Source organism: Oncorhynchus clarkii, chromosome 19 (assembly GCF_045791955.1).
Source record: "Oncorhynchus clarkii lewisi isolate Uvic-CL-2024 chromosome 19, UVic_Ocla_1.0, whole genome shotgun sequence".
Lineage (NCBI taxonomy): Eukaryota > Metazoa > Chordata > Actinopteri > Salmoniformes > Salmonidae > Oncorhynchus > Oncorhynchus clarkii.
Window position 1 is genome coordinate 60,682,279 of NC_092165.1, and position 10,818 is coordinate 60,693,096.

Consider the following 10,818-nt stretch of genomic DNA (forward strand, 5'->3'; position numbering starts at 1 on the left):
CAGCAACAGCCCCAAAACATCACTGCTCTAGAGGAGATCTGCATGGAGGAATGGGCCAAAATACCAGCAACAGTGTGTGAAAACCTTGTGAAGACTTACAGAAAACGTTTGACCCCTGTCATTGCCAACAAAGGGTATATAACAAAGTATTGAGAAACTTTTGTTATTGACCAAATACTTATTTTCCACCATAATTTGCAAATAAATTCAAAAGATCCTACAATGTGATTTTCTGGATTTTTTTCCCTCATTTTGTCTGTCATAGTTGAAGTGTACCTACGATGAAAATTACAGGCCTCATCTTTTTAAGTGGGAGAACTTGCACAATTGGTGGCTGACTAAATACTTTTTGCCCCACTGTATGTAGGGAATAGGTTTCCATTTGGGACAGATGTATAGGGAATAGGTTTCCATTTGGGACAGATGTATAGGGAATAGGTTTCCATTTGGGACAGATGTATAGGGAATAGGTTTCCATTTGGGACAGATGTATAGGGAATAGGTTTCCATTTGGGACAGATGTATAGGGAATAGGTTTTCATTTGGAACAGAGCCCGACTGTCTGTCCCCCCACAGTGCTGAGGTTAGAGACAGTAGTTGGGTTTATAAAGCATTAAACACACCGAATATCTGACTGCTGACAGGTGCTTCTCTCTTGCTAGAATAAAAGTGGTACCCTACTGCGTGCCGACCCGGTAGAGCCGAACCTACATATTCTACTTGTAGTATCGCAATGCTCGTCAGTGACCAACAACTTCAATCGAAGAGCGCGAGCCCCTTACGTAGGGGAGCCAACGGGAGTGACAACAACAAAAAAAACATTAAATGTCATGAACCAGTCTCACTCCATATGCAATGTAGGCTACGGTAGCTAGCTAAGCGTACCGACACAACACTCAATACTTCGTCCACGCTAGCTAACCGTTGTATTGACATAATTAAATCACAACGGATTTTAATCACAACTTGCTTAAAAACAAGAAAAGGTTGCTTGAAGTCAACAGATTACCATTTTTAAAACGGTGCTTGGCAAACCAGCTCGGATCAAAACAACAGTTGTTGTTTTCTTCGTATGTCCTCCAGTCTGATGTGTGGTTTATTTGTTTCTCCTCAGAAGCCAGCGATCAACGGCCTGCCACCCACTCCTAAAGTCCTGGTGAGTGACCCACGTGGACGAGTCTCTCTGTGTCCCAAATAGCACCCCTATTCCCTTTATCAGTGCACTACTTTTGACCAGAGCCCTATGAAGTACAGCACTACATAGGGAATAGGGGGCCATTTTGGAACACAGACTTGCTGTCGTCCCTAGATCAAATTGTATTTTGTCACATACACATGGTTAGCAGATGTTATTGGTCACATACACGTGGTTACCAGATGTTATTGCGAGTGTAGCGAAATGCTTGTGCTTCTAGTTCCTCCAGTGCAGTAATATCTAACAATTCCACAACAACTACCTAATACACACAAATCTAGGTAAAGGGATGGAATAAGAATATGTAAATATAAATATATGGATGAGCAATGACTGACCGGCATAGAGGAGATGCAATAGATGGTATAAAATACATGATATACATCTGGGATGAGTAATGTAGGATATGTAAACATCATTATTGAAGTGGGGTTAATGAAGTGGCCAGGGATCCATTTGTTAGTGTCCAATGATTTCATGTCTGTCTGTAGGCAGCAGCCTCTCTGTGTTAGTGGTGGCTGTTTAACAGTCTGATGGCCTTGAGATAGAAGCTGTTTTCAGTCTCTCGGTCCCTGCTTTGATGCACCTGTACTGACCTCGACTTCTGGATGATAGCGGGGGGGAACAGGCAGTGGCTCGGGTGGTTGTTGTCCTTGATTATTTGTATTTATTTAGCTCCATTGTACCCCCAGCAGAACACATTCCTTCCTGGTGGATGGGTTAATAAACTATGTCTGATGTATTGATATGATGATTTATGTAGTCTGTGGTTGCTCTGGTCAGAATGTCGTCTGTGGTTGCTCTGGTCAGAATGTCGTCTGTGGTTGCTCTGGTCAGAATGTCGTCTGTGGTCTCTGGTCAGAATGCCGTCTGTGGTCTCTGGTCAGAATGTCGTCTGTGGTTGCTCTGGTCAGAATGCCGTCTGTGGTCAGAATGTTGTCTCTGGTCAGAATGTCGTCTGTGGTTGCTCTGGTCAGAATGTCGTCTGTGGTCTGTGGTCAGAATGTTGTCTCTGGTCAGAATGTCGTCTGTGGTTGCTCTGGTCAGAATGTTGTCTCTGGTCAGAATGTCGTCTGTGGTTGCTCTGGTCAGAATGTCGTCTGTGGTCAGAATGTTGTCTCTGGTCAGAATGTTGTCTCTGGTCAGAATGTCGTCTGTGGTTGCTCTGGTCAGAATGTCGTCTGTGGTTGCTCTGGTCAGAATGTCGTCTGTGGTCTCTGGTCAGAATGTCGTCTGTGGTCTGGTCAGAATGTTGTCTCTGGTCAGAATGTCGTCTGTGGTCTGGTCAGAATGTCGTCTGTGGTCTGGTCAGAATGTTGTCTCTTGTCAGAATGTCGTCTGTGGTCTGGTCAGAATGTTGTCTCTGGTCAGAATGTCGTCTCTGGTTACCATCTTCCAGACCAACTTTGGGTGGTGAACTCTCTCTGATCCCCAGTTTTGTTGATATTTGTGTCATCACTACTCTAGATGGGAGCCTGTTTCTCCAAGGTGTTTGATGGCTGTCCACTGAAAATCAACTGTGCCACATCGTGGATACACCCAGATACCAAAGGTAACACACACACACACACACACACAAACTACTGTACACACACACACACACACACACACACACACACACACACACACACACACTTGTTAGAGTGAATATGTGTCACAGACAATTCAATATGTTTCTACTGTTTTCCAGACCAATACCTTATATTTGGGACGGAGGATGGGATCTATACCCTCAACCTGAATGAGCTGCATGAAGCCACCATGGAACAGGTAGGAACACATGGGTTAACATGTCGAGGATAACTTCGCTTTGACACTAATAAAACCCACTGTGTCTTGTAAACATATAGGACCAAACTGATAACACATATTATCGTCTGTAGTCTTTAATACGGTGGTAGGCACAGCACTAAGAAATATTAGGGAAGGAACGATTCACCCGATACGCATCGGTCCCCGATTCCTAATGTGTAAGATACAAGTGTATTCCCAAAACCGATCCAAATGTAGCGTGCGTCGGTCAGAAAATGTTTTGAAACCGTTAGGAATCGCCGGTTCACTAAAAAAGTTTAGCTGGTTTGACATACCTTCAGAAGTCACCTCATCTCTTGTGATAACCGATGAGTCTTCTCCGTCAGTGTGCTAACTGCATGTAACGGTGTTGACAGTCGTTGATCTACAAATCATTTTTGCGTGCAGGACAAAACTGTACAATAAATAAAAGTCTGCAAACAAGCGAACACCGGCCACGAACGATGTGTTTACAATAACGCGTTGGTAATAAGGCATTATTTGTTAGACCGGATGGGGGGAAAAGTCTGTGTGAGCATTTGAAGTCATTTGAAATTCCAATTTAAAAATGTTTCTCGTTGCTTTTCATCTTCCTGCTCCATTTTTTTTTTTTTGTGATATAGAACTGATCATCACCCTGAGGGCCGATACATATAAATAAATCTTACGAATCGTGGCGGCTGCTTGCAGTTACGAGGCTCAATCTCCTGAGAATGGTTGAACAGGTAGTCAGAGAACTCCTTCTCACCCAGACAGCCCATCGGGTTCAGGTTCTCTCTTGACAAAACCCCGGGCGATGTCAGTAGCCTTGTCAAAACGGCGCGCTGTACCCCAGCTTTGCGGCGCTGACCAACGCGAGGTGGACTTGCCTCTTCCCGGTCTTGACCATCTGCACGCCACCTTTAGCATTGACATTGTAAAATTGATTGCGTGATATTAGGCTTTATTAGTTGGGGTGACAACCTACACTACCGTTTGGGGTCACTTAGAAATAATTTACAACATTAACAATGTCTACACTGTATTGCTGATCAATTTGATGTTATTTTTGTAGACAAAAAAAAAAGAACGTTTTTTTCTTTCAAAAACAAGGACATTTCTAAGTGACCCCAAACTTTTGAACGGTAGTGTGTATTTTACGGTAGTGTGTATTTTACGGTAGTGTGTATTTTACGGTAGTGTGTATTTTACGGTAGTGTGTATTTTACGGTAGTGTGTGTTTTTACGGTAGTGTGTATTTTACAGTAGTGTGTATTTTACGGTAGTGTATATTTTACGGTAGTGTATATTTTACGGTAATATATAATAATTAGGTTATAGCGTTGCAGCAGTGGTGGAAAATACTTTAAATTACAACTTCAGTAGTTTTTTTGGGGGGGGGTATCTGTACCTCACTATTTATATTTTTGCCAACTTTAACTTTTACTTCACTGCATTCCTAAAGAAAATGAATGTACTTTTTACTCCGTACATTTTCCCTGACACCCAAAAGTACTCGTTACATTTGACACGAAAATGGTCCAATTCAAGAGAACAACCCTGGTCATCCCTACTGCCTCTTATCTGAAGGACTCACTAAACACAAACGCTTCATTTGTAAATTATGTTGGTGTGCCCCTGGCTATCTGTCAATAATAATTTTTTAAATATACAAAAAGTTGTACCGCCTGGTTTGCTTAATTTAAGGAATTTGAAATGGTTTATATTTTTTACTTTTGATACTTATATTTAAAACCAAATACTTTTAGACTTTTACTCAAGTAGTATTTTACTGGGTGCCTTTCATTTGAGTTATTTCTTGAGTCATTTCTATTAAGGGATCTTTAAGGGATCTTTAAGGGATCTTTAAGGGATCTTTTTTGAAACTGTTGTACTTTTCCCACCACGGTGTTGCAGTTCTTGACCGGTGCGCCTGGCACCTACTACCGTAACCCGTTCAAAGGCACTTCAATATTTTGTCTTGCCCATTCACCCTCTGAATGGCACACATTCACAATTGTTTAAAAAAAATTATTAATTAACCTGTCACCTCCCCTTCATCTACACTGATAGAAGTGGATTTAACTAGTGACATAAATAAGGGATTATAGCTTTCACCTGGATTCACCTGGTCAGTCTGTCATGGAAAGAGCAGGTGTTCCTAATGTTTTCTATACTCTGTATTATATATGGTCATTTTTAGATATACAGTGGGGAGAACAAGATACACTGCCGATTTTGCAGGTTTTCCTACTTACAAAGCATGTAGAGGTCTGTAATTTTTATCATAGTTACACTTCAACTGTGAGAGACGGAATCTAAAATCAAAAATCCTGAAAATCACATTGTATGATTTTTAAGTAATTCATTAGCATTTTATTGCATGGCGTAAGTATTTGATCACCTACCAACCAGTAAGAATTCCGGCTCTCACAGACCTGTTAGTTTTTCTTTAAGAAGCCCTCCTGTTCTCCACTCATTACCTGTATTAACTGCACCTGTTTGAACTCGTTACCTGTATGAAAGACACCTGTCCACACACTCAATCAAACAGACTCCAACCTCTCCACAATGGCCAAGACCAGAGAGCTGTGTTAGGACATCAGGGATAAAATTGTAGACCTGCACAAGGCTGGGATGGGCTATAGGACAATAGGCAAGCAGCTTGGTGAGAAGGCAACAACTGTTGGCGCAATTATTAGAAAATGGAAGAAGTTCAAGATGACGGTAAATCACCCTCGGTCTTGGGCTCCATGCAAGATCTCACCTCGTGGGGCATCAATGATCATGAGGAAGGTGAGGGATCAGCCCAGAAATACACAGCAGGACCTGGTCAATGACCTGAAGAGAGCTGGGACCACAGTCTCAAAGAAAACCATTAGTAACACACTACGCCGTCATGGATTAAAATCCTGCAGCGCATGCAAGGTCCCCCTGCTCAAGCCAGCGCATGTCCAGGCCCATCTGAAGTTTGCCAATGACCATCTGGATGATCCAGAGGAGGAATTGGGGAAGGTCATCTGGTCTGATGAGACAAAAATAGGGCTTTTTGGTCTAAACTCCACTCGCCATGTTTGGAGGAAAAAGAAGGATGAGTACAACCCCAAGAACACCATCCCAACCGTGAAGCATGGAGGTGGAAACATCATTCTTTGGGAATGCTTTTTTGTAAAGGGGACAGGACGACTGCACCGTATTGACGGGAGGATGGATGGGGCCATGTATCGCGAGATCTTGGCCAACAACCTCCTTCCCTCAGTAAGAGCATTGAAGATTGGTCGTGGCTGGGTCTTCCAGCATAACAACGACCCGAAACACACAGCCAGGGCAACTAAGTTGCTCCGTAAGAAGCATCTCAAGGTCCTGGAGTGGCCTAGCCAGTCTCCAGACCTGAACCCAATAGAAAATCTTTGGAGGGAGCTGAAAGTCCGTATTGCCCAGCGACAGCCCCGAAACCTGAAGGATCTGGAGAAGGTCTGTATGGAGGAGTGAGCCAAAATCCCTGCTGCAGTGTGTGCAAACCTGGTCAAGAACTACAGGAAACGTATGATCTCTGTAATTGCAAACAAAGGTTTCTGTACCAAATATTAAGTTCTGCTTTTCTGATGTATCAAATACTTATGTCATGCAATAAAATGCAAATTAATTACTTAAAAATAATACAATGTGATTTTCTGGATTTTTGTTTTAGATTCCGTCTCTCACCGTTGAAGTGTACCGATTGATAAAAATTACAGACCTCTACATGCTTTGTAAGTAGGAAAGCCTGCAAAATCGGCAGTGTATCAAATACTTGTTCTCCCCACTGTACAGGGTCAAAGTTGATCATTTCATAACGAGGACAGCGATTACTTTTGGTGAGGCACACTGTATGGCCGAAGGGAAGATCACTCTGTACAGAAAACTTGTCAAAACCATTTGATTTGGAGATGGGAGGTGAAAGACCAAAGTTTTGCTATATATTCATTGGCTATGGTCATAGCTGTTTTGTAAATTACGTTTCAAACTAAATTGTGTCGTTCCTGTATCGTATCGGAGCTAGATACGAATCCGAAAGATGCCCCATCCTTAATAAATATAGCTATAAACATGGCTACACTCATTTTGACCTCTTAGTTACTGTAGATCTGAATCCGTGAAATAGTGTGCTGTCTACTGCCGACTTGTTCTATTTCAACGGTGAGTATTGAATGTCCTTTATTGTGTTCTGTTTCCCTTCTAGCTGTTCCCCAGGAAGTGTACCTGGCTCTACATCATCAACAACAACCTGATGTCTCTGTCAGGTGAGTCAGTAGGACAGATACAGGTATCAACAACAACCTGCTGTCTCGGTCAGGGGAGTCAGTAGGACAGATACAGGTATCAACAACAACCTGCTGTCTCGGTCAGGGGAGTCAGTAGGACAGATACAGGTATCAACAACAACCTGCTGTCTCGGTCAGGGGAGTCAGTAGGACAGATACAGGTATCAACAACAACCTGCTGTCTCGGTCAGGGGAGTCAGTAGGACAGATACAGGTATCAACAACAACCTGCTGTCTCGGTCAGGGGAGTCAGTAGGACAGGTATCAACAACAACCTGCTGTCTCGGTCAGGGGAGTCAGTAGGACAGATACAGGTATCAACAACAACCTGATGTCTCTGTCAGGTGAGTCCGTAGGACAGGTATCAACAACAACCTGCTGTACTGCAGTCTTGAGAGGCGGTATCAATCACAGCCAGCTGCTGGACATGATAACCAGCTGCTGGCCATGATAACCAGCTGCTGGACATGATAACCAGCTGCTGGACATGGTGCCATGATAACCTGCAGCTTTGTTTTGCTGTTATCTGACTGGAAATACCATTACCTCATAACTATTCCACAGGAACAATGTCATTACCTGGCATCTACACACCATACTGTAAATACAATCACCTCATAGCTATCTATAGACGCAGAAGTAGCAGGATGTTTAGAAGCTTTTGGATTAAAACCCCTTTATAAGAAGTGCTTGACTGCATATTATTGTGAGTCCTGTCTTTTATGGCCTACTGCTGTGTGGAATAAATATGGCGTTTTATATTGACCAGTGGTTGTGAAGACTCCTGGTTGCTGTAGAAATGTAGATAGTTTGGGCCGATGATACACCTCATGACCAAAAGTATGTGGGCACCTACTCGTCTTAACATCTCATTCCAAAATCGTGGCCATTTTAATATGGAGTTGGTCCCCCCCTTTGCTGCAAAAACAGCCTCCAATTGTTTGGGAAGACTTTCCAATAAGATGTTGGAACATTGCTGCGGGGACTTGCTTCCATTCAGCCGCAAGAGCATTAGTGAGGTCATGCACTGATGTTTGGGAGATTAGGCCTGGTTCCTATTCATCCCAAAGGTGTTCGATGGGGTTGAGGTCAGGGTTCTGTGCAGGCCAGTTAAGTTCCTCCACACCGATCTCAACAAACCATTTCTGTATGGACCTCGCTTTATGCACAGGGACATTGTCATGCTGAAACAGGAAAGGGTCTTCCCCAAACTGTTGCTAGAAAGTTGGATGTACAGATTCATCTAGAATGTCATTGTATACTGTAGCATTAAGATTTCCCTTCACTGGAACTAAGGGGCCTTGCCCAAACCATGGAAAACAGGACAGATACAGACCGTTAATTCCTCCCCCACCAAACTTGACAGTTGGCACTGCATTGGGCCAGGTACCATTCTCCTGGCATCCGCCAAACCCAGATTCATTCGTTGGTCGGACTGCCAGATGTAGAAGCGTGATACATCACCCCAGAGAACGCGTTTCCACTGCTTAAGAGTCCAAATGGCGGCGAGCTTTACACAATTCCAGCCGACACTTGGCATTGCACATGGTTTTCTTAGGCTTGTGTGCGGCTGCTCGGCCATGGAAACCCATTTCATGAAGCTCCTGACAAACAGTTCTTGTGCTGACGTTGCTTCCAGAGGCTGTTTGGAACACGGTAGTGAGTGTTGCAACCGAGGACAGATGATATGTTTACGCGCTTCAGCATTCGGCGGGCCCGTTCTGAGAGCTTGTGTGGCCTACCACTTTGCGGCTGAGCTGTTGTTGCTCCTAGACGTTTCCACTTCACAATAACATCACTTACAGTTGACCGGGGGGGGCAGAGCTAGCAGGGCAGAAATTTGATGAACTGACTTGTTGGAAAGGAATGTCACTGAGCTCTTCAGTAAGGCCATTCTACTGCCAATGTTTGTTTGTGGAGATTGCATGGCTGTGTGCTCGATTTTATACACCTGTCAGCAACGATTGTGGCTGAAATGGCCGAATCCACTAATTTAAAGGGGTGTCCACATACTCTTGTGTATATATAGTGCAAGACATGAAAGTAGAGTTGAACCACTTTCGCTGAGAAAGACTCATTGTAGTTAGTTTATGCATGTCCCAATGTACAGTTGATGTCGGAGGTTTACATACACTTAGGTTGGAGTCATTAAAACTTGTTTTTCAACCACTCCACAAATTTCTTGTTAACAAACTATAGTTTTGACAATTGTTTACAGACAGATTATTTCACTTATAATTCACTATCACAATTCCAGTGGGTCAGAAGTTTACATACACTAAGTTGACTTTAAACAGCTTGGAAAATTCCAGAAAATGATGTCATGGCTTTAGAAGCTTCTGATAGGCTAATTGACATAATTTGAGTCAATTGGAGGTGTACCTGTGGATGTATTTCAAGGCCCACCTTCAAACTCAGTGCCTCTTTGCTTGACATCATGGGAAAATCAAAAGAAATCAGCCAAGACCTCAGAAAACAAATTGTAGACCTCCACAAGTCTGGTTCAACCTTGGGAGCAATTCCCAAACCCCTGAAGGTACCTCGTTTATCTGTACAAACAATAGTACGCAAGTATAAACACCATGGGACCACGCAGCCGTCATACCGCTCAGGAAGGAGAAGCGTTCTGTCTCTTAGAGATGAACGTAATTTGGTGCGAAAAGTGCAAATCAATCCCAGAACAACAGCAAAGGACCTTGTGACGATGCTGGAGGAAACGGGTACAAAGTATCTATATCCACAGTAAAACGAGTCCTATATTGACATAACCCGAAAGGCCGCTCAGCAAGGAAGAAGCCACTTCTCCAAAACCGGCATAAAAAAGCCAGACTACGGTTTGCAACTGCACATGAGGACAAAATCGTACTTTTTGGAGAAATGTCCTCTGGTCTGATGAAACAAAAATAGAACTGTTTGGCCATAATGACCATCGTTATGTTTGGAGGAAAAGGGGGAGGTTTGCATGCCAAAGAACAACATCCCAATCGTGAAGCACGGGGATGGCAGTATCATGTTGTGGGGGTGCTTTGCAGCAGGAGGGACTGGTGCACTTCAAAATAGATGGCGTCATGAGGAATGAAAATTATGTAGATTTATTGAAGCAGCATCTCAAGACATCAGTCAGGAAGTTAAAGCTTGGTTGCAAATGGGTCTTCCAAATGGACAATGATCCCAAGCATACTTCCAAAGTTGTGGCGAAATGGCTTCAGGACAACAGCAACAAAGCCACGGTATTGGAGTGGCCATCGCAAAGACCTGACCTCAATCCTATAGAAAATGTGTGGGCAGAACTGAACAAATGTGTGCGAGCAAGGAGGCCCACCAGCCTGACTCAGTTACACCAGCTCTGTCAGGTGGAATGGGCCAAAATTCACCCAACTTATTGTGGGAAGCTTGTGGAAGACTACCCAAAATGTTTGACCCAAGTTAAGCAGTTTAAAGGCAATGCTACCAAATACTAATTGAGTGTATGTAAACTTCTGACCCACTGGGAATGTGATGAAAGAAATAAAAGCTGATTCTCTCTACTATTATTCTGACATTTCACAT

General features: G+C 43.3%; 1 protein-coding gene across 5 annotated transcripts in view; it reads left to right on the forward strand.

Annotated features, from left to right (window-relative positions):
- LOC139375446 (mitogen-activated protein kinase kinase kinase kinase 5) overlaps positions 1-10,818 on the forward strand; it is a 98,141-nt gene that overhangs the window by 63,710 nt on the left and 23,613 nt on the right. For all 5 annotated transcript variants that reach the window (XM_071117236.1, XM_071117238.1, XM_071117237.1 and 2 more), the window contains 4 exons: positions 1,115-1,156; positions 2,663-2,747; positions 2,886-2,965; positions 7,188-7,248. In XM_071117236.1, coding sequence (XP_070973337.1) covers positions 1,115-1,156; positions 2,663-2,747; positions 2,886-2,965; positions 7,188-7,248 — 268 coding nt within the window. The remainder of the gene's footprint in view (positions 1-1,114; positions 1,157-2,662; positions 2,748-2,885; positions 2,966-7,187; positions 7,249-10,818) is intronic.